The following is a 24,103-nucleotide window of genomic DNA, read 5'->3' as shown; positions in this document are numbered from 1 at the left end:
AACAAGGCTGCATCCCACTCAGGGGAGCCGAGAGTTCTCAGCACTGACATTTGTGAAATATTGCTTGGAACAAAGCCCAGGAGGCACTTGTACAGATTAATAGCAGAGGTTAAGCCCACCGTCCACTTTGACACGGGCTGGCAGAGTTAGCAAGGGGAGCCGTGCTGGAAGCAAAGTTTAGGGAGAGCTATAGGACAATTTGGCTATTATTAAAACAAATATGGTTTTGGTTTTATTTACAGCCAAGAAAGAAATGTTTTCTTCTCAAATACTGCACAAACATTCAAAAACAGCATCTGATATTTACAGTTCATATTAGAATTTTAGTGCAGGAAAATGGTAGATGCCAAGAGTCCTTTGGAACTATTCTTGTTAATATTATGACTTTGAAAAAGAGTATTCAAAGTGTTCTAAATAAAGACAAAGCCACACGGGCAAGATATGGTCAAACACACATGTCACTTACCATGTTTGAACACTCCAATTAGGAGGGACTTATCCGCTTCCTTATCCCACCAATCTGCGGGGACCTCGGCGTGGAAAGGCTCAGGTATCCACACGTCAGCTTCACTAGAAAGACAACCGTTTGCATAATATTTAAAACAAATACCAATATGAAAAAAGAATTCCAAGTAATGAACATGTTTGCGCATTCGCGTGCCCCTTCCCCCAAATAAGCACCTGGGCGTCACAGAGAGAAATAGGCAAAGGTTAAAACAAAGCATAAGTCAGTCACTTTCTGCCATGACCAGAAATGAACTTTATCACCCAGGGTCCTATTTTAAAGGTCATCACAGAACACCAGTGATTTAGTCACACCTTGCTATGTGTGCACGGGCATGCGCGCACACTCACACACACACAGAGACTTTCCCTGATTCTCATCACTTCCCCAGCTTGTAGGACAAACACAGCATTCAAGATGCACAAATGGAGGTGTGCTTCTAATGGTTTATGAAGGTTTTGGAACATGATCCATGATGTTTTCCGGCTACCCAGATTATCGCAGGGAGGCAGAGAACAACGTGCTCCCACACTAACCTTGAGTCAGCACCCTCTAAGATCTTATCTGCCTGGTCTCCTATAACTTCTTGTCTTAGGTAGTACAGCATGCGGACACGCAGCAGGACCCTGGAGAGGAAGACAGAGGGGGGGAAAAAGTTCTTAACTTCAGGACTGTTTGCCAACAGTGGCTTTTGGCAGCTGCTGCTGTTCATCCATCATCCTGCCAAGGCTGATTAGCCATGCTGTATGGTAGGCTTGAAGCGTGACAGATGGTGGCACATAATCACCTCTGTGTGGTGCTTTCTGCTGGCTTCCAACAGGCCTGCCTGGCAACGGCTCACACTGCACAGAGAGGGACCGAGCTCAGCCCAGCCCAGGCGCACTTCATTTAGTTCTACCTAGTGCAGCTTGTGAAGTTTAGACACGTACCCTACCATTGCCTCTGAAGTATTGAAGCAAGTTTGTAAACAACTGAGCAGATGGCTTTCAGTAACTGTTCTGCTTCATTATCTCATAAAATTTCCTCAGCTGCTGCCTTAATACCATTTTTGGAAGCACATCAGAAGTTGTAGGAATAAACGCGATATAAAATCTGGTTTTACTACCTTACAATAAACCCTCAATATGGAATGTCAGGTTTTTCAGATTATAGGACCTTGCTTCCGAGAAAGGAAGATGGCAATGGCGGGTGGGTCTTCATTCTTCTCCCTTAAGGAATATTAAATATTTTTTATTTCTTCTAGTTTATATAACCTGGGAGTCTAAGTTGTAGCTTAAAAATAATAAAACATTACAAAGGCGATTAAAATATGTTTAATTCATTGAAGCTTTTAGTCATTTTCAAGGAAGCAGTGTTTAAACACCCTTGGAATGCTAGGAACCAGATTTTCAATCTCAGTTGGATTTCCTCAGTAGCATTAAACATAATTCTTTCAATAAAGCCCACCTGGTAAGTCCCGTTGGCCTATGTCTACTCCGAGTCTAACATGTCCTGCTGGGCAGGACTGATATTTGAGACTACTTCCTTGTCCCTGAGCAAATGACAATACCAAGTGCTATTTCCCCAGCAGGGTAATCCCAACACACACTTTAAAACCAACGTTTCATATATACTAGCTCATTTCATCTTCACAATGACACTAGGACAGAGTGTGGCAAGTTACAGTTTCCATTTCGCAAACATGAAAACTGAGGCTAATAGAAAGCAAGTGGCATAGCCAAGGTCACAGAGTCACCTTGAGCATCGATCATGCAAAATTAGGCTTCTGACTACATCACTTCACATTGACTTTCAGGACATGGCAACTGTCCTTGAAAATATCAAATGACAACTCGGGGCAGCTTCAAACCAGACTACTGTCCATACACAAACAGGCATACTTTCTTCTCCCCCGGAGGCTGCTCCTGGCCAGCGTGGGCTCCAGCCGGGCAAAGTGTGAGGCTGTAAATGTGTGAATACACTCCAAGGTAAACATCACTCTGGGTAACCTTTTTTCTTTAATTTCTTTCTTTTCATAATATTTAAAATCAGCCGTGGCACATGACGCGGCACGTGACGCAGCAAAAAAAAGTGACAGCATGGGCCCCTGTGGCTGGCACCTGTGTCTCTCCGGTGAGGGAGCGGGTGGGCCAGATCTTCTGAGAACGTGCAGAGGATACTCAGAAAGGTCACTCCAAAGGAAACACCCTCCGTCCTGGGCTGCATTCCCCTTTATTCACAAAAACTCAGCACAGCGGTAGAGATCCTAACGGTTTCTGCTGTCTTTTGATAGAAGACAAAGTTTTCTACTCCAGGAGGAATTTCAGTTATGTGGAGGCTTTTATGAACTAACTGAATGTCATCTTTTTTCTGAAGGTAAAAATTAAAACCAATACAACTGGCAAGCTCAATGCCCCTGAGGAAGACACGCAGGTGCTGGCAGGATAAGGGGGGTAGATGGGAGCCTCTGACCTGAGGAAGCTTACACCCGATAAGTCAGACAGGACAGGATGGGGCCCCAGACCTCACTCACACTGCACTGCTGCCACACTCGTGACCGTTTTCATGACCAGCACCCAGTCTTGGACTATACCCGGCATTAGACTGTCCTGTCCACTTTGTCTCCTCTAATAGAGACAGTTGCTCTTACTTTGTTTCTTGAACTTTGAGGAGAACTGGCCAGCTGTTTTCTAGAAGGTTCTCCATTTGGGTCTCATTTTCTCTCTGACCCATCCTAACAGCTCCTCACTTGAGCTCCTTCAGTCTTGGGAAGTGAGCCTCTGGGAGGACGATGGGGCCACATGCTTGTCTGAGAGAGCAGATGGGAGGCAGTGCTGCTCCCGAGGCCAAGGGGACAGGTGTGCAGACCGCTAGGGACACCTCACATACCCATCAGGGAGGGCACCCTATGGAAGTCTGTTACTGACATGAGAAGACGAAATGAAAAACCACCACACACACTGTTCCCACACTTGCCCACTTCACTTACAGTCTGAATCCAGAACTCACAAGGTTATTGACCCAAAATTCATGTAAACCACAAGAAAACAAGTTCTCCCAACAGCTAGGAGCGGGGCAGGACGTTAGGGAGAACAATCATGCTACAGTAACAACAAAGTTTCTGAGGCATCAAAATGGTTTGAGGTAATGATTTTGAAGGCTAAGAAAGAAAAATATTTGTCCATCAAAATCTAAAGATAGCAATCAAAGCTAGGCCCTGAAAACACTTTCATTTAAAAAGAGGTGAGAACCATTAGTCAGTGCATGGGGGTGGGGGTGGGGGGCAGGTGCTCTCCAGGACTTACTTCATTTTCATGTGAGGGCTCAAACCACTGAGGGGCAGGCAGGCTTCTAAGGTGGGCGGGGCGGTCACAGGCAAGGGGGCTGCCTCATTGGTCCGGGCCTCCATCTGGCCCTGCCCTTTAACTAGCTTAGGGACCTTAAGTATCCGAGTCTCTGTTTCCTTGTCAGGAAGAGGAGGATAAAATAGCACTACTTATCTTAGACAACTCAAACACAACCCATATGAAGCGAGAGGCACAGTGCAGTTTTATGTGCTCAGACTTTGGTTGCTAATTTTAAAGAAAGATACAGATACATTTATTTATATCCCTCTTCACTGGCTTGAGATCTTGTTGCAGAGCCCTAACTGACAAGCAGGGACAGTGAGGCTTATGGAGGCTGGGAACCTGCCCCAGGTGGTGCAAAGCTGGGGGTGGGGCCCGGCAGAGGCAGGGCAGCCTGCTGCTGAATAATGTGTGCCCAGAGCCAGGAAAGAATCTACATATTCAGATAATAGTTTACAAAGGAGACAGCAGAGGTTCCAGAAATGAAATAAATTTAGGTATGATTCTAAACTCACAAGGTAAGCAAAAAAAACAAAAAACAAAAACAAAACAAAAAACCCAACAACTAAGGTATTATTAAGAAAAAATAACACAAAAATACCCCAGTCCCTGCCCTGAGCAGCCGAGGGCAGGGTCATGGAAAGCTAACCATAATTGCCTAAACATACTCATACTGGTTAAAACTCAGTTATCCACAGGTACACCTGAAACTAACACAAAATAACACTGAATGTAAACTGTAATGGGGGGGGGGACCACACCAAACAACTTAGTTATTCACAATGCCAAAGCAGCACTGTTCACAATAGCCAAAAGGTATCCATCCACCCAAGTGCCCACTGACAGATTAATGTATAAACAAAATGTGGTCTATCCATATAGTGGACTATTATTTAGCATAAAAAGAAATAAAATTCTGGCATGAGCTACAACATGGATCGACCTTGAAATTACCATGCTAAGTGAAGTGAGCCAGACACAGAAAGGCAGACACTGCGTGACTCCACCATGAGGAACCTAGACCAGGCAAACTCACGGAGAATGGAGGTTGCCATAGGCTTGGGGACAAGAGGTGGGGAAGGCAAGTTACTGTTTAATGCTACAGAGTTTATACTGGGGTCAACGAACAGGTTTTGGGTATCGACCATGGGGTTGGGTACACAGTATTTTGAATGTAATGAATGTCAATGAATTGTACACTTACAAATGGTTAAAACAGTAAAATTTTTAAAGTGTGTTATGTATCTTTACTACAATTTTTAAAAACTAGTTATTTAAAGGTATGCTGTCATATAACTTGGCATCATGTTTGAAGAAAAACATTAAGGCTGTGTAAAACTTGTAACTACAGCTTCATAGTCTCTCTCTCTATATATATACATATATATATATGCATAAATGCACGCACGCGCACACACACACATGTACGCACGCACGCACACACGGGGACAGCACTGCATCCCCCCTGGGGAAACCCACTTGTTGCAGTGGTGCTTCAGGTGCTTCTTGTAGCTGTCCTCCTGGAACAGAGCATCGGGGTTGCAGCCGGCCAGCCAGTCGGCATCCTGCACCATGGGGTGTGCGCTCTGGGCTTTCACTTTCTTTCCCTTCCTCCCCCTCGGCACCGGGGCTGATAAGCCTAGATTCATAATGATAACAACAATGGTGGTAATTATTATTGTGATAATAAGAGGAGCTTTCTACAATTCCCATTTTAGGGTCAGAGCCAGATACTGAAACATAAAGCAGGGAAATACGGGGTTTAGGCTGCAGGGCAAGGGTCCCCAGGGCCCTCTGTGACCCTGCAGCACAGAGACGACCTACCGGAATGATTGACCAAGGCACGCGTCTGGCCGTCAGCCGTGGGTGTGATCAGATCCCAGATAAAGCTTTTGATGTTCTCATCCCCCTTGTAATGGTTGAGACAGTACACAAGGATCGTTCTGCATATGGTTTCCACATCTTGCTCAGTGAGCTGACGTTTGTAGCGTCCGTAGGAAAGGATGTCCGTCCAACGGCCCCAACTGCAAAGTAAACATTGAGTATGTCCATGGTGCCTTTCAGTTTAGAGCTGGGGCTTGTTTTCACAGTCAGGTGGCGGTGTTAGGAAATCTTGGGTCAAAAACTAGCAATATTTATGTCAGGTGAGAGGGAAGGAATCTAGAGTCAAGAGTTAAAGGTACTGTCAGAGCGTGGGGTCTAGTTCCCTGCTCCTCAGTGCAGGAGCGGGGCTGTCACTGACATCGCCTGTGGAGCTGACACAGGCCATCCCTCTCAGATCCAGACCAGCAGCAACTCTGAGGGCATGAAAGCAAGCCAGGACCTGGACATTTTATCCTTTGCTTCACTCTGTCACGGTCTGCATGCTGTGATGCTAACCAACCATTCGGAATGAATGGCACTCAAGGTGGTGTGACAGCCCTCACGTCAAGGATGCAGTGCTGAGAGGTGTGGTTACATCAACCCCCCCTTAAAGGGATGCCATGATAACTAATGAAAGACTGTGAACAGGTTCGAGCTTCCTTTTGAAAAAGAGAATGCTAACTCCTAACTCCAAGTACAAGAACCAACACAGGAGGAAGGGTCGGCCGACTCTCAGGTCCCAACGTGAAGTGGGTGGGAGAGGGACTGTGGTTGGAACCAAACAGCACACTGCGGAATGGGGACTGACTGGTCAAGGTTACCATCGTGGTCTAACGCAGTGCTGTCTCTTCCACCTGGGCACTACAGAGGTAGTGCACACAACAGAGAGGCAGGCTGTCCAAGCTGTGTCTCCCCAAAGGCTCCGCTGACGGGTCCCCAGGGAAATTTCGGGGTAGGAATGAGCCCCTCCACTGCCTTCTATCTGACTGAGAGCTGTGCATGGCCAGTGGGCAGTCATCCTGGCTGAGCAGCATGGTGCATACCCCAGAACGCCCACCCCCCAACCCCCGGCTGGGCCTCTCTGGCTTCTATAAACCTCTCTCTGTCCTCAAATCATTAGGCTGGCCCTCATGTCTAGGCCACTGGGCACACTGCCCTCTCTGCTAGAAACTCTCTTCTCCTTACCCAACTCCCAGCACTCCCTCTTACCCTGGCTGACTCATGATGCCCACCAGGTCAGACTTTACACATCACTGTCTGTGGAATTCCTTCTTTTATTCCCCTGACTCCCAGAGGTAGAGAGAGAACATCTGAGCTGTGTCTTACAGGAGAGGAGACTTGCTTCCTTGCTCCATTTGCAGAGAGCTGCCCTGCTGAGGCACCGTCACAGTTCACCTGCCTGCCCTGCTCACAGCTGTGTCCCTGGTGTCTGAGAGTATCCTATGCACAGTGCCCCACACACAGTAGGTTTTCAACACATAGGGATGCCTGTGGGAGGAGGGAAGGGCTTTACTAAAATACAGTATGCCCTAAGCAGACTTCTTAGCTTCAAGAATTATTAACATGTTCCATTTTTGAAGGTATCGGCAAAATTCTCAACTTGGATCATTAGGCTGAAACATGGAAGCAGGTGCAATTAGCAGAGGGTGGGGGAGTCTCCCTGCCATGTGAGAACAGACAGGAACGAATGTCCAGCTTGCACAGGTGATAGCAGAGGGGACAGAGCTACTAGACATAGTCTGGGCTTCAGCTGAACTTCATTTATCCCACAAATAATCACTGATTCAGCACTCACTGTGTCGCGGGCACTGCGCTCTGCCTTGAGGACACAAAGAAAGAGCCCCAGTCCTCAAGGAGCCGCTAAGTGGGTCTAGCAGGAGAAGCTAACGACTTAGAGTCATAGAATAACACGCTGAGTGTGATGGAAAGTGCAGGCAGACTTCCTGGTGCACGGTGCCCAGGCGATGATGCCTGCTCTGGGTGTCACGGCTGGAGGGGTCGGGCAGATCAAGCCTGCGTGTGGGGGGTGAAGGGTGGGGTTGGCTCTAGGCAGCGGGAAGACTGACGGAAAGAGAGAGGAGACAGGGTGTGGCACACTGAAGCAGAAAGAGAGGTCTGTCCTAACAGAAGTTTGGACTGCCCACAGAACAGGCCAACAAGACAAAGGCCAGCTCAGAGCCCTATCTACTATGTTAAACAGAATGTTTGCATTTATTCTGAAACTAATGATGATCCACTGGGGGAAATAAAAAATTCAAGACAGGATATCATCAGATATAGAGAACCTCTGTTCTGGTGGCAAGTTTTTATTTGAGTAGAATTTGCCTACAGTCAATCCCACAATATGCTAGAGACATCGTATTTACAGATTTAGATATTTACTGAGCTCCTTGCCCTTCAAAGCACTGTATGGAGTGCCACAGAGATTTCAGAGGTGACACTTTCAAGACCTAAAGTGACCATCAACTGGAGAAGCTTTACAAGTGAGGTAACTGCCTTTCAGAAATGTTTATACCAGAAAAATATTAAAAGATTACTACTGCCGTACATTTTATGTGAAGGTAAAGTATATAAAAAAGACTTTGTAATTTTGAGACTTTGCTCTGAGATGTTAATAATCCACAAGTAAATTTAGATTTGACATAATTTCTTTTTTACAGGGACAGAGAGTCAGAGAGAGGGATAGACAGGGACAGACAGGAACAGAGAGAGATGAGAGGCATCAATCATCAGTTTTTCATTGCGACACCTTAGCTGTTCATTGACTGCTTTCTCATATGTGCCTTGACCATGGGCCTTCAGCAGACTGAGTAACCCCTTGCTTAAGCCAGCGACCTTGGGTCCAAGCTGGTGAGCTTTTTGCTCAAGCAAGATGAGTCCGCACTCAAGCTGGTGACCTCAGGGTCTCAAAACTGGGTCCTCCGCATCCCAGTCCGAAGCTCTATCCACTGAGCCACCTCCTGCGCAGGCTTGACATAATTCCTTAAGGAATAAATTCATGCTCCTTCAAATCCATGAGGATCTGAATGACTTTGAGCAGTTTAACCAAATAATGCAGGCCTCACCAGAGTTGCTGCATAGTTTGCATGACTACAGGGAATCATAGAAATCCAAATATTAATATTGTTTTCCTATGCCAACTGGAATTCTACTTTTAAAATAAAATTCCGTTTCTCATGAGTCTGACTTACCCATAGACGAGCAGATTCTTCTCCACTCGGAAGCATTCGCTCCGCGCGTAGCCCTGGGACCTGTCCTGAGGCCGCCGGGGCTTCACGCAAGGCTTCTCCTCAGAATCGCTCTCCAGGTCTGAAAACTCCATCAGCTCATCTTCCTTCACTGCACTGTACAGCCTGGTTTGCTTCCTCACTCTCGGAGTGTCGATAACCAGGTTGTTCTAAAATAGACAGCAGTGCATGTGAAACTTCTGTAAAGGTGACCTTGGGTTAGATCAGACAGGGTTTGAATGGAACCTCTCACTCACCCTCCCATTTAAGGCATCAATGTCCAATTCAGCCTTCTTAGCCCACTTCTGCCAGAAATTTGGATCATCCAAGGAAATATCTGTCCTATTTCCAGATGCAACAAAACTGGCCTAAAAGGGGAAAAATTATGCATTACTTTGCTGTGCTTTTCCCAAAGATAAAATGCAAAGCAGCTTTCACGTATTCATCCACTCAAACACGTATGCGACCTCCCGCTGTGTCGGGCTGCCGTGGCTGCCACTAGGATGAAGACTACTCTGCGGGCAGCTCGCTGGCCAGGGGCTGAGGCAGATCAGGAAACAGAATAGGACTGTGCAGCACAATAAATGCTAGATAGCAAAGGGATGTAGAGGTGCAACTAATACATGGAGGAGGGTCCTAATCAGGGTCAGGTCGTGGTGGGGGTGGGAGTACAGGAGGGCACTGCCAGGAGAGAGAATAGGTTCTACAGGAAAGAATGCCTGGACCAGATTACTAAAAGCTCAAAGAAGAGGAAAGCACGGACAAAGGCCCAGAGAAGGAAGGCAATGCGTCCTACGGCCAGCAATGAGGGTACTCAGGAAGAGTAGCATCTCACTGGTGAGGCAGGCAGAAGCCAGGTCAAACAGGACCTTGTGTGGCCTATTAACAGAGTCTGAACTCCTTGAGCAGCAACCAAACTCCTTGAGACTGGGATATCAAGATGAACACCATCATATCCAAAGGCGCCGATGTCTTAGAGCAGGGGTCCCCAAACTTTTTACACAGGGGGCCAGTTCACTGTCCCTCAGACCGTTGGAGGGCCGGACTATAAAAAAAACTATGAACAAATCCCTATGCACACTGCACATATCTTATTTTAAAGTAAAAAAACAAAACAGGAACAAATACAATATTTAAAATAAAAAACAAGTAAATTTAAATCAAGAAACTGACCAGTATTTCAATGGGAACTATGGGCCTGCTTTTGGCTAATGAGATGGTCAATGTGCTCCTTTCACTGACCACCAATGAAAGAGGTGCCTCTTCCGGAAGTGCAGTGGGGGCCGGATAAATGGCCTCAGGGGGCCGCATGTGGCCCGCGGGCCGTAGTTTGGGGACCCCTGTCTTAAGAGCATGGAGGGTAAAATGGTGTAGAACAAGCTACTCTAGTTGAGGGAGGAAATAATGAAGACTGAAAGCAGCTCTAGCAGAAATGAATAAAGATACTCTTTACTAAGTGAAACTGAAAAAGTGAGAATGCAGGTGGATGCGAAGCATGAAGGTGGAAGCAGCAGCCGGAAAACACTGCAGCTTCCAACTCTGGCACCTGAATGGGATTGCTCAGGTGAGCAAACAGGGGTGTGTGTGTGTGTGTGTGTGTGTGTGTAGGTACACGGCGATGGATGTGTTTCTGCACATACTAAACACGAGGTGTCTGTGAAGAGTAAAGAAAGACCTGAGAAGAGGAAGACAGACATGAGAGAGACCGAGTGGGGACACAGAGCCCAGAAGAGGAACCGCGGGGACACCTGGATGTCCACATGCGAAAGTAAGATGGACCCATCTTACGTCACCATGCACGAAAACTCACTCAAAAGGGTTTCAGATCTGCATGTAAGAGCGAAAACTGAAAAATTCGAGAAGAAAACAAATCTTTGTAACTTTAGGTTAGGCAACGCACAAACAATAAAAGGGGAAAAAAGGGTAAATTGGGCTTCATGAAAAGACTAGGAGAAAATATTTGCAAATTATATTATCTGATGGGGGGCTTTTATTCAGAATAAAGAATTCTTAAACTTCAATAATAAAAAGACAGATAACTCAAAAGGTCAACAAAGAATTACAAGAGACATTTCTTCAAAGATGACACACAACAGCCACAAGCAATGGAGAGGTGCCCCACAGCATCAGAGAAATGCAGATCCCTAACCCCCGGGGGCTCTGACTTCACACTCACGAATATGGCTATTATCAAAGAGTCAGAAAGTAAAGAGTGTTGCTGAGGATGTGGAGAAATTAAAACCCTAAAAGCACTGCCAGTGGGAGAGCAAATGGGATATACACTTTAGAAAACACCATGGCAGTTCCTCAAGGGTTAAACACGGAGTTAACACACGACCCAGCAATTCTACTCCTCAAATATATATATATGCAAGAGAAATAAAAACATATGTCCACACAAGAACCTGCATGCCAATATTCATAACGTTATTCATAATAACCAAAAATTTCATACCAACTACTGAATAAACAACCCCACTGTCTACCATCAGCTGGCGAACAGGTGCAGATGCAGATCAGAACATGGCTCAGCACAGAAAAGGAAGTGCCGATTCATGCTACAGCATGGATGAACCTCAAACCGCCATGCCAAGTAAGCGAAGCCAGACAGCAAGGCCACATGTTGGACGGTTCTATGTATCTAAAAGGTCCAGGGTAGGCCAATCCACAGAGACAGACGGTGGATTAGTGGTGGCCAAGGACCTGGTGGAGGTGGGATGGAGCTGACAGGACTGGCTGTTCATGAGCATGAGGATCTTTTAGAGGTGATATAAATGTTTTTAAATTTAGATGTGGGCATGGCTACACAAGTCTGTAAACAGTGTAAAGGCACTGAATTGTATATGTAGAATAGTTGAATTTTATGGTAAGTAAATTACATTTCAATAAAGCTGTTAAAAGTGCACACTGGGCCTGGGTGTGGATGGGTGAATCTATGTGCAGGTGAAGCTCAGAAGGGGCTCTAGGAGTGGCACATAGTGGTGACCTTGGCCAGGGCTAATCTGATGAAGAGGTGGGGGAGGGGTGTAGGCTGGAATTGAAAATATAAGCAGAAAGGGAGGCAGCGGAGACAACCGGTGTAAATCATGTCTGTGTGGACTTCGGCTATGAAAGAGGGTTCCGGAACTGACACTGGGGCAGGGAAAGCTGAGAGGACTGACTTGACTGTTCTTATAGGTTATGTTAGGAATCAGGATCGTAAGAAGCAGAGAGGATGGGGTCAAGGACACAGGGAAAGGACTGGCCTGGGAAGCTGGGAAGCAGATATGAGGACAAGGGGAGAGTGACCACCAGTGCCACATAAACAGAGCAGAACACAAAACATAAAAAAGGAATGTTCTATGCATTAGGGGCTGCACAGGGAGTGAATAATTCATTTCTTATTTCAAAATAGAAAGCAAATGTCATGTCTGCATCTCGTGAGCACTTCCCAAGGTGCTGTGACTCTATTACACCTCCACAGAAAGCCGCCTCTCGAGAGCGACTCGCAGCACCTTAGCAAACGTGGAGCCCTTCCCTTCGGACTCAATGGTGATGGTGTGCGTGCGCCGGAGGAGAATCTGATCGATATCTTCTTCACAGAACTTAGACCCTTCGTCCTCCTCATCCATGAGTGCGCCGTAGGCCCCTTTCCGCAGAAGATCCTCTATTTCTTTCTTGGAAAGCTGTTGAACCTGTTTTACAGAAATTATTTAAAATAAATTAGAACTGAAATGTTTTTAGATTAAACAAGTGGGTTTCTTTTTTTTTGTTGTTTTTTTTTTCCCTCAAAGAGGATAAATCTAAATTCTAACAAAGGAAGAGTGATGCTGAAAAGCAATCTAGGTCCTGGCCAGTTGGCTCAGTGGTAGAGCGTTGGGCCACTGTGTGGAAACCCCAGCTTTGATTCCCAGCCAGGACACACAGGAGAAGCAACCATCTGCTTCTCCACCCTTGCCCCCTATCTCTCTCATTCTCTCTCTCTCTCCCCCGCCTGCAGCCATGATTCAAACGGTTTGAGCAAGTTGTCCCATGTTCTGAGGTAACTCCATGACCTCACCTCAGGCACTAAAATGGCTCAGTTGCTGAGCAACGGAGCAGTGGCTCCAGATGGGCAGAGCATCGCCCCACAGGGGGCTTGCTGGGTGGATCCTGGTCGAGGCACATGCAGGATTCTGTCTCTGCCTCCCCTCCGCTCATTTAATAATAATAATAATAAAAGAGAAAAAATCTGATGCTGCAGGGTTTCTCACTATTAGCTAAATCAGGAAGGAGCCGAAATAAATGAATGGCCAGCAGGTGCGGCTTTACCCCATTGGTGGCGTTCTCTCTTCCACTCATGGACTGCAGCACAGCTTTGTCCAGACCGAGCTTCAAACTAGCCTTGTCAAACATCTCTCGTTCGTACGAATTCCTTGTAATCAGCCTATAGATTTTCACAGATTTGCTCTGTCCTATTCTGTGACATCGTGCCTGAGCCTGGAAGAAAAGGGAAATGAATGGCTACCGAAGAAAGAAAGGCTCAACTGTCAGTAATAGGGGCATCCGTTCCAATAAACAGGTGTTTAGAAGAGGGTTAGCGTACAAAGAAATGACTTTTACATCCTTAATAAATTGATTACTAGTTGGTTCATTTGCCCAGATCATGGGACACTGCCTGAGTGACTACATGACTTTATTGGTTTGATGGGGATTCTCCATCATAGTAGAATGACTTTTAAAAAAAAAAAGCATCAGGAGGATTTTCTTGCATGTTTACCTGGAGATCATTTTGGGGATTCCAGTCAGAATCAAAGATGATGCAGGTATCAGCAGCAGTGAGATTAATGCCTAGCCCTCCTGCCCGTGTGCACAGGAGGAAAACAAACCTATCGGAATCAGGTTTGGAGAATCTGTCGATGGCCGCCTGGCGGAGGTTGCCCCTCACTCGGCCGTCGATCCTTTCATAGGGGTACCTGGAAAATGTCAGCATTAACAAGGTGGCCTGACAGACAGCTGCAGTGTACCTTTTCCATTTCGTATTTTTAAGACACTAATGCAATTTGGGATATGTATTAACGGAATGATATTATGTAGCAGCAATAATCTCAAAGCAGTCTTTCACACAATTGGTTGAACACCCAGAGATTACATTTTCTTCTCTCTCCACTGAAAGATCTAAACTCTGAAAAAACCTGACACTTCCAACCGGAAAATAACAAACCATTTCAATTTTAGGTAAGAGCTCTTCTCCCCCAGTCAAATGGAAGAAATGGAAAGCAAAACTGCCCACAGAATTATGCGGACCCACTATTGTCATTCCACAGAATAACTGTCATGTAACTCCCCAGTTTTTTAAAAAGAGACGTGACACATTTCCCCTACTCTATCCCCTTCATCACAAATATCACTTGGAGGTGAACCACGTAGAGCCCTGTGAAAGGTCACTTTTTAATTTTCTTTTTATTCTTACGGCACTGTGGCCTCACCGTCTTTGAATGAGGTAGTCTTCCAGTATGTCCAAGCAGCGCACCATCTGGGAAAAGATAAGCACCCTGTGGCCACCAGCCTTCAGTTTTGGCAGCAGCTTGTCAATCAGCACTAGCTTGCCAGCAGCCTGGATCATCGCCTGGAGCTGAAAATCTGGAGAGTCTGCATTGTGTGTTTCTTTAAACTCTTCCAAAATTTTCTCTTCAGCACCTGCAGAGATTGGACAGCATAACATGAATACAGTAAAAGGTTTTTATTACCAAAAACAATGAGCTTGCTTTCAAAACCCACTGCAAACTGTAGGAACCAGAACACCACACTCATGTTTATGGACATGAATCCATCCACTTACGCAGAGTTGGGTCTATACAAAACCAGGAAAGCATAAATGGGATCAAAGTTTTAAGTACAACACGTTTAGGCATTTGGAGGGAAAAACCACATTTTCCAACAAACAAATGTTTGCTGATTGTAGAAACTGAATTTCAACAACAGACTGTCAAGCCAGAAGTGGCAGAAACAAGCCAAGGGCCAGATACCTACAGAAAATTTGGAACCTAAATTGCTGAAGGAATAAAGAACTGTTTACTAGCTGAACATAAACACAAACAACAAAATCTGTTCTGAAACTAAGAAACAAGGAGATAGCGTTCTAACAATTACAGTGTAAGGGCACTAGTCTGTATTTATAATTATATAGTAACACAGCCCAAAGGACTGTAACAAAAGGAAATTCATTTTTCAGGATAATTTTTAGGATCCTTTTTTAAGAGACAGTACAGATCTTCTACTGCAATCTCTAAATCTCCTTCCATATTTGTTCTCATCTGATAATTTCATAAGGGACAAAAATTCTATGCTGTATTCCTCAAAGCTTGAAAAACTTTATAAAAATAAAATAAAGCTGTTTCATGTAAGATTTCTACACCTCACCCTCTTTTTCTCATAGCCCCATGTAGATTTCTGCTTGTTCAAAGATTTGGGTGCAGCAGAGAGAAGCCTCAAGAGAATGACATCTTTCTCACCGCTTCCTTCCCTGACCCCAAACACACGCTTATCAGGGGAGCAGCAGGCTAAGCTTCCTTCAACTGCTTAGGTGGCTTAACCAGAATTATGCAGCAGCGTCTGGCCTCCTCCATTTCTGGGGTTAATCAGGGCATGGCTGCCTGCTCAGCTCCTCCCCCTAAGAACAGGGATGCAGTCACCTATTCTCTCGGAAATACAAACAGAACAACCCACCTAACGGGATTGGTGCCCGGCCTTCAATCTCATCAGAAACTTTAAACTGCTCGTCATATCACTGGTTTTAAACATGTGAACTAACTACTGTACACAAGATGAGGATGCAAAAACCTCAGAAGGATTTGAAAGGTTAGGACAGGTAGGCCACCAAGCCACTCAGATGGTCAGCCCTTCTGCAAGCAGGAGTCAATCCAGCAAAAGTGTCCTTTATTACCGTTTTAAAGGCACTTGTAGAAATTAAGGTGTAACATTAACATGGTCATATGCAGAAATAACGCTTGTTAATTACTAATTGACAAAGAATCTCACTAAGAACATATGAAATTCACTCAATGCCTTTCCCGAGCAGTGAAGCCTTCTGGAAAGCGCACTGCTATGCCTCCTGAAGGGAGTCCGACTGGCAGAAAATACCCGTCTCCCACCCGCCTCTCTCACCCTCCTCTCCACATGAGTTCAGGATTTTCCTCTGAGTGAAAAAAGGACAAAGATTTTATTAGGAAAAGGAAAAAAAAAATCAAAATGCTATTTAAGAGAATTAGCAGGCAGGTTCCTGAATAAAGTTAAATATGTTTTGCAAGTAAAATTTAAAAATGTCAGTTCTATATTCAGGACAAGAAGGCCCTCAGGAGTCAGCAGAAACAGATGGAAGTCCATATACTACATTAGGTCTTTTGAAAAAGTTTGTTCTTGTTGGACAATATATTCATAAGCTCTTTGAAATTCAGGAAGAGACAGATTTTACTCTTATGATATTTGGGCATTTTGTCCACATCAAGATTATAATCCATACCCAAAATAAAATATAGTGTTTTAGTTTAAAACAAGTTAATAGTCAATGAATAGACTTCAAAATTGAAATCATCATTTTGACAAAATAAATCAGACATGTTTAGGTTATTTTAGTAAAAATTTTTTTAAATATATCATTCAGTTAAATTAATAAATTTGGCCCTGGCCGGTTGGCTCAGCGGTAGAGCGTCGGCCTAGCGTGCGGAGGACCCGGGTTTGATTCCCGGCCAGGGCACATAGGAGAAGCGCCCATTTGCTTCTCCACCCCTCTGCCACGCCTTCCTCTCTGTCTCTCTCTTCCCCTCCCGCAGCCAAGGCTCCATTGGAGCAAAGATGGCCCAGGCGCTGGGGATGGCTCTGTGGCCTCTGCCCCAGGCGCTAGAGTGGCTCTGGTCGCAACATGGCGACACCCAGGAGGGTCGCAACATGGCGACGCCCAGGATGGGCAGAGCATCGCCCCCTGGTGGGCAGAGCGTTGCCCCCTGGTGGGCGTGCCGGGTGGATCCCGGTCGGGCGCATGCGGGAGTCTGTCTGACTGTCTCTCCCTGTTTCCAGCTTCAGAAAAATGCAAAAAATAAAAAAAATAAAAAAAAATAAAAATAAAAAATTAATAAATTCAATTTTTTTTCACTTTAAATTTAGGCAAAAATCAGAAAAATAACGTCTGCTTTTTCAGTGTTACCAATAATGTTTCATCTTATGAAGAATAGTCAAAATTAAAATATATTCCTTCTTGCCCTAGCCAAGTGGCTCAGTGCAAAAAGCATCGTCTTGGCACACCATGGTTGCAGGTTCGATCCCCATCAGGGCACATACAAGAAGCAATCAATGAGTACACAACTAAATGGAACTAAGTGTAACAGCAAGCTGATGCTTCTTTCTCTCTCCCCTTTTTTCTCCCACTGCAAATCAATGGAAAAATTAAAAAAATAAAAATCAAAAGAATTAAAATATATTCTCTCTTACTGACAAAAGCTACTGCTGAATTAATCAATTCACATCTTTGATATAAATTCTGGTTAAATGGCAGCCAGTTTACACTCACAATACTTCATTTTATAACATCAGAAAACATATTTCCTATATGATTCCTTCAGAACTGTATTTACTATGGCCAGACTGAAGGGAAGTGGGGTAGGGGAGGTGTTGCGGAGGAAAAGCGACTTCTATCTTCTGATGTCATAACCAAATTTCCAAGTTTATCAGTTAGATTTACTTTGATGTTAGATTTGTAAATACCAATCCGAAAATGAATTGGAAATAGGTGATGATAAGCCAAAATGCAGTCTATTGGCACTGCCCTAAACTGAAGTACCACTCATACTACACTTAAAAATGTGTGCATGCGGATCAGGGGTGTTCTTGAAGTAAGTGTGGGAGACTTTCCACTTAAACAGACGGTCACTGGGAGGGAAGTACCTGCAATGTTACCTAACCATATTAGCCAGAAGCAAACAAGAAATCATATTCTTTTGAAGATTACCAGAAAAAAGACAAGTTACTATTTTCTCTCTGAAATTCATGCCATCATATAAGCTTGTCTTGTTTTCTTTCTGTTCATGATTCCCTACACTCTTCCTGCCGCAACAATAACGATTGTCTCAGGTCACCCCTAACCAAGAGGGAAACTTGACCAAGTTTTCAACATTATTTTTACTCTCATAAAGTGACCTAAAGTTGGACATTCCATTCTAATAAAGCTTGAGCTAATAATAGTACCTCCATCTATGTTAACCAGTCACCTGCTTAACTTTTAGCAAAAAAAAAAACCAATTAGCAACTCTTACTGAGCATGTACGGTGCACCACACCCTGTTCTAACCACCTAAGCACTTATATATATTAATGCACATTAAAAATACTTCTCATTTATATACAACTTGTGCTCTACCACCACTTCCCATTTCTTTTCTTTTGCTTTGCTTACGTTACCTCTTTCAACTTATGCATATAGTTATTTGTTTCCCATATTTACGAAATGCTGTGCTTTGTTAAACTCAAGTTTGGTTTGATTCCGGTTGCTTTACTCTGCCACAACCAATACAAATTTCAATGTAAGCATCAAAATTGAAAATTTCCTTTATTTGCTCAACAAACGTGTATACAGGTGGTGCCGTGTCAGTATTATTTCCACTCCAGATTGTGGATGAGAATGGACAGTACTGGCCCTGGAGCTACCTCTGTGAAACACAAGGTCTACATAAGTTACCTGGGAGGTTGTAACACCTAATGTGTGTGTGTGTGTGTGCGCGCGCGCACGCACTACAATTTCCCAACATAAGGGCATGTAAGTCTACCTGCTTAACAGACACTTCATGACCTGTTATAGGAACAGAAAAGAAGACTTCAAGGGATGACCAGTTAGAACAACTGCCATAGATCCAAGCCTTGGAAGTCCTAAGAGCCCCCTGGCGAACAATCATGATATGGGATGACGTGGAGAACAATCAGCTACTGAAAACCCACCAACTGTGTTTTGGGGGAACTCCCCTCCCCAATGCTCAGTGCATGTAATTAGCAAGTAGCCAAACGAGGTAAACCTGATGGAACTGGGAGTGGATACCTAACAACCGTGCTAAGATCATCCCTTTCACACACATCCTGTTGGCAGCGCTTATTCTCTTTGGTGAGTGCCTTTTCTCTCCCCTTGGATGTTACTTTTCCTTGTTTTCTTTTCACCAGATATTAAATGCAAAAGAGTGAGAGAGAGAAAGAGAGAGAGTGAGAGAGAGAGAGAGAGAGTGTGTGTGTGTGTATGTGTGTGTGAGAGTGTGTGTGTGTGTGGCTTTACTTATGCTATCAACTGCCCTCAGCCCCAACTCCATCTCTCCAACCCAGGGACAGGCTGGCTGACACCATAAACAGCCTCTCAGGCTCTTCAATGCCAGTGGTGATTAGCTGGTTGGCAGCACTTAACCTGTAATTATCACACGAGACTCTCTTTAAAAGACAAAGCTAAAAGCACAAAGTTTGAAAAGGAAATTCACTGATGTCACACCACAGCAATGACCTCAGGTGCTATACTGAGTGAGACTCTTCCAGGTGTGGACCCTTGTTATTTAGTAACAGGAACTTCTGGATCTGCGGTACCTGATAGTGCATAAGTTAGGAAAGAAAGAAAAAGATTAGGAAGTCTTTAAATGAGTTGCCCTTGAACCTCATGGATTGTAAGAAAGACAAAATCAGGCTTGTTCCTTCTCCCCTGGAAAGGAGCCCAACTGCACTGTGGGCCAATTATGATTGTGCACGAGTACCCCGTTAGCGGGCCATCACCTTCCCTGCCCGAACACTGACTCCGCCCGGACCACAGCAATAGCCTCCTAGCCAGCCCTTCTGCCTGCCTGTGTTTCTTGCTTCCACCTGCCATACCTGATATTGCCAGATCCATCACCCTGACTCACATTACTAGTCATTCCTCAGCTTCAGTACTAGCTGTGGGTCTCCACTGCCTACAGACAAAAGACCAGTTCCATGACCTAGCGTTTGAGGCTGTCCACAGCAAGGTCCCAGCACTGTCGCACGGTCTAGGCTCACCGTCGCACGGTTTCTTCCACGTACTTTATACTTTGGGCAGGTTCCCCTTTGCTTACCTGACTCCTTTACTTTGCTCATGTTATTACAACAGCATGATGCTCCTCCTTTTTCTAACTCTGACTGGCAAAGTCCTTCCCAGCCCTGCAGGCTGATCTCAATGTCACCCCTTTCTAACAGCTTTCCTAATCTCCATCCCTCACAAAAGAAGGCTCATGTATTCTCCCAAGTACCTTCCACATCATTGGAAGATATGAAATCTTTATTCCTTTAATGATTTCTGGAAGTATATAATACAGGTTTTGTGCATATCAGTTATATAACACTATCAATTTAGTTGGGAAAACAGGAAGACCATAAAGTATTCATTAGTAACAGGGACAAACAATTATCAATGCCATCAAATAATCTCTCATTTTAGGGAATAGGTGCTAAAGGCCTCTAGACTGAGAGAAGTTTTCTCCTACCATAGTCTTGAGACAGCTGATAGCTGCCTTCTCACACCAAAGCTCCTCTATAATGTCTCTGAGGTAAACACTGCCTCCCAAATACACACAGCAAGAAAATCTCAACCGGGCTAATTGTGGGCTCTTGGTGGTTTTTAGCCATGGGGCACTAACACCTCCTTGCAACAAGTGAGACACAGATGTAAGGACAAAGGAGAAAGGTGAGGTGAGTCCCACTGCAGGAACTAGCAGGAGCAGGTCCTTGGCCCTCAGACACCAGAGAAGGCGGCATCACAAAGAATAGGAAGGTGGCGAAAGCCACACGGAGAGGACAGGACACAGTAGGGACTACAAACCAAACATTTTCAGTCTGGAGGGAAAACAAGATTTCTGGTGCTTTGATCATCATTAAATAAGTTGACAAACAGCCAGGCTTACCATTAATAAGGTATGGATGATTGCAGCACTTTCGTAATTCCATCATAGTGTTTAAAAGGTTAGGTACATTAGCTTGACCACCACCTTTGGAAAGAAATGTAAAATTCTTCTCAAGGATGGCTCGGTAATATTTCTTCTGAATGTTTGTTAGCTCAACTTCAATAATAGTTTCTTCTTTGGGGGCCAAGTTCTTTTCTACATCCTCCTTGAGACGTCTCAACATCATTGGCTTTAGAATAGCCTGGAGTTTTTGCACCTAAAAAAGGACCTTAAGTAAATACCAGTGTCATGATTTGCTTGCATGTTAAAACATATCATAAGGTGAAAATAGGGATTACTATCCTATTTGTTTATTGATCACTTCCATTTGTCAGTCCAGTAAGGGTAGGAAGGCACAAATCTTTCAGCTTTCATAAAAAGCTGCATGAAGGTTGAATAATTCCATTTCAAATAGACCACTTTGCCTATCCAGAAAGCTTGAAAAAAAGCACACAGCAGAAAAGAACTGAATTTATTCATTTTTCTTTCCCTTTTGTTTGTCATAAGCCCTGGGGATAAGGAAGAAGGAAGAGATGGTGTCAAGAGTCCTCTGCTTCAGTTCTCTTCCTTTCTAGAAGAGCAAATAAGCCAGGAGTTACCAATTCCCTGCAAGCAGAAATATCTCTTTCCAGTTCTCTTTTCTGGTGGCTGGCAATAGGACATAGCACACCAGCGAGTTTTATTTTCAGAAAAACAAAACAAAATGAACCAGGCTTCACTTTGAACTAAACTGAGAAGTTTTAGACAGTAAGTTGGGGCACGGGGTCATAAGGACCAAGATGGGAAGCATATCTCCATATTTACTTCAAATACCCACATAACTCTTATCATGCATAAAATAACCAACGATTTTCATACACAATACCTCATTTATTTCTCAAAGAAATCCTTTGGAGTAGTTATGACCCATATTTCTACATGAAAATATGTAAACTCATAAAAGTAAGCAAGGTGCTAAGAAATAAGACTAGACTTTAAAACTCCAGGAGGCTAACAGCTCTACAAGTTTCGGTGGCGTCTGACACTGACCCAAATGTTTGCGAAGTTGAAAAGTATACCTAGAAAACCAGCACCATGAACAGCACAGCAGTCTCCGAAAACCACCTGAACAGGCAGCAACCTCTACAAACCCAACAGCCCTTCAGGAGGGCAAATGGACAAACAACAAACAAGAACAACTCTATTAGGAAGACCTGGGCTCTCCAAGGAAAGGAAGCGTAAAGCTCACATGTCTATTGGTCGGGGGGAAGAAATGGACATCATTTACATTTTTAAATAGTGAAATATTAATCCTTTGCCATTTCATGGGGTTAATCTTCCATTACATGACTGAAATACAAAGTATATGTGGTGAATACCTGTTCTTCTGTTTTCAGATCACCAAATTCTTGCATAAAGGTGGTTTCAGAAGGGAAGCGACTTGGTTCCAAGAAATGAAGCAAGCTAAAGAGCTCTTCCACAGTGTTCTGTAGTGGGGTCCCCGTCAGCAGCACTTTGTGTTCCTACAGGAATACAAGAAAAGCAAGTGACCAAATCATAACAAGAATAGTGTCTAAGAAACAAAGTCTCTTTCTAAAGATCCACCTTCCTACTTCTCGTTAAAGCTAACTCAGCATCCACCCTATGTAAAGTATAGGAATGAGGCACAAAGGTGGAGATACAAGAAAAGAATGGTCTCTGCTTCAGACATACACACGGAGGGGCCTCTCTAGAACTCTGCAGACCCAGCGTTAACTATGTCCTGTCGTTTCGTACCTTCCTGGGGTTATTAGCGCCACGGCTTCATGAGTCCCCTACATCTCTGCTATTTCTGCACCAAAGCTGAAGTTTCTTCCTAAAATCCCCAGACTCAGATAAAGCTTACATGATTCTTTCTGTTCTCTACATCAACGTGCTCGTCTCCCCATCTGCTTCCTGCATGACTCACGCTGGAGGCAAAAGAAGTTCTACACACGACAGCACACAAAAAACTATTTTGTTCTGCAAAAACTTTCAGACTAGCAAAGGGGTCAGCTCGGTTTTAAATACCACAATCGCTTTTTTATTTTAAACAGATGCTATTTCTAACCTTGTGTCTTTGAACTAAGTTAGGTAATTCTCTAAAACAATCCTCCTGTTTACAAGCTCTTTCTCCAGCCTTCCTGATGCGTTCATGCCCTTGCCATGTTTCCATACGTCCAACCAAGAAGAAAGGTTTAGCAGTGACCAGTCTTAGTAACAGTGAGTTTATTCATCTCAAGGTTTTATTTTATTTTCTACCTTGCAGTGGATACACAGTACAACTATTAAAACTACTCCAAAGAGTGACTACATCTTCTAGTAGGTTCAAAAGCAGTAACCCGACTTAACTTGGAATCTGACTAGACCCGGTTGCCAGGCTCAGTAAATATTAGGGGAATGATAAAACTAAGAACATCCTATTTCTCTTAATATTGACCATCTCTTAAATATCAGTGAGGCTCTTTGAAAGCGAGGTGAGGCGGTTCAATTTTCTTTTACTCTTCCTTTTCTCCTATTTGAACAAAGCTCTCTGATTCAGAAGACACTCAGACCACCATCATCTTCAGACTCACTAAATTCACAAAGAATAAAGAGTTTGCAAATCGAGATTTTATAATGCGTGACCATACTGTTGGGTAACACAGACCACAGTCTCTGGCACAGTCAAGTCCTGAATCACTTTATCCAAGTTTTAAATAAAAACACTGTTACAGATTCAGGGAAAGAATCCTTGCAGGGAAAGAGACTACCTACTGACACTAACTTGTCTCCTCGTTTTTCCATATCCTCTATTCCCAAGTTAAATCCTGAACCTCCTATGAAATACTTCAGAACAAGCCTTGAAATATACATATTAATCACAAAATAAACTTATTTGAAGAAACAAAAGAAACTCCTTTTTTACGCTGCTTCCTAGCAAGGGCGATTTAAAGCCAGCGACACCAAATGACTATTTACGCATATGACCCTTTTATAAGGTTGCATAGGAGTAGTGGAAGAAACGGAACCAGGCTTCCATGTGAAACAGATTAACTACAAAATAACATGTGAGGGAAAACACCAGGTCCCCAAACATCAGGCAAGAAACTAGGGCAACCAAGCTTATCACCTCCAAGCTCCACTATGCCAGCAGATACACTTTTTGCTTGAAAACACTACCATTCTCTTTAGCTCTGATGGAGTGAGGGCCATTTGCTTTCATTTCAGCACTCATTTAATTTGTGTGAGGCTTCCTAACAGTGGACGATGA

General features: G+C 44.1%; 1 protein-coding gene across 6 annotated transcripts in view; it reads right to left on the bottom strand.

Annotated features, from left to right (window-relative positions):
* Positions 1-24,103, bottom strand: part of CHD7 (chromodomain helicase DNA binding protein 7) — a 211,870-nt gene that overhangs the window by 18,185 nt on the left and 169,582 nt on the right. For all 6 annotated transcript variants that reach the window (XM_066266185.1, XM_066266186.1, XM_066266191.1 and 3 more), the window contains 12 exons: positions 22,212-22,355; positions 20,815-21,070; positions 14,369-14,579; positions 13,660-13,855; positions 13,212-13,379; positions 12,416-12,595; positions 9,179-9,289; positions 8,886-9,091; positions 5,656-5,855; positions 5,311-5,470; positions 1,042-1,131; positions 467-570 (listed from right to left, as the gene is read on the bottom strand). In XM_066266185.1, coding sequence (XP_066122282.1) covers positions 467-570; positions 1,042-1,131; positions 5,311-5,470; positions 5,656-5,855; positions 8,886-9,091; positions 9,179-9,289; positions 12,416-12,595; positions 13,212-13,379; positions 13,660-13,855; positions 14,369-14,579; positions 20,815-21,070; positions 22,212-22,355 — 2,026 coding nt within the window. The remainder of the gene's footprint in view (positions 1-466; positions 571-1,041; positions 1,132-5,310; positions 5,471-5,655; positions 5,856-8,885; positions 9,092-9,178; positions 9,290-12,415; positions 12,596-13,211; positions 13,380-13,659; positions 13,856-14,368; positions 14,580-20,814; positions 21,071-22,211; positions 22,356-24,103) is intronic.

Source organism: Saccopteryx bilineata, chromosome 3 (assembly GCF_036850765.1).
Source record: "Saccopteryx bilineata isolate mSacBil1 chromosome 3, mSacBil1_pri_phased_curated, whole genome shotgun sequence".
NCBI classification, from domain to species: Eukaryota; Metazoa; Chordata; class Mammalia; order Chiroptera; family Emballonuridae; genus Saccopteryx; species Saccopteryx bilineata.
Note: the sequence above shows the minus strand (reverse complement) of the source record. Positions and strands in the feature narration are given on the sequence as shown.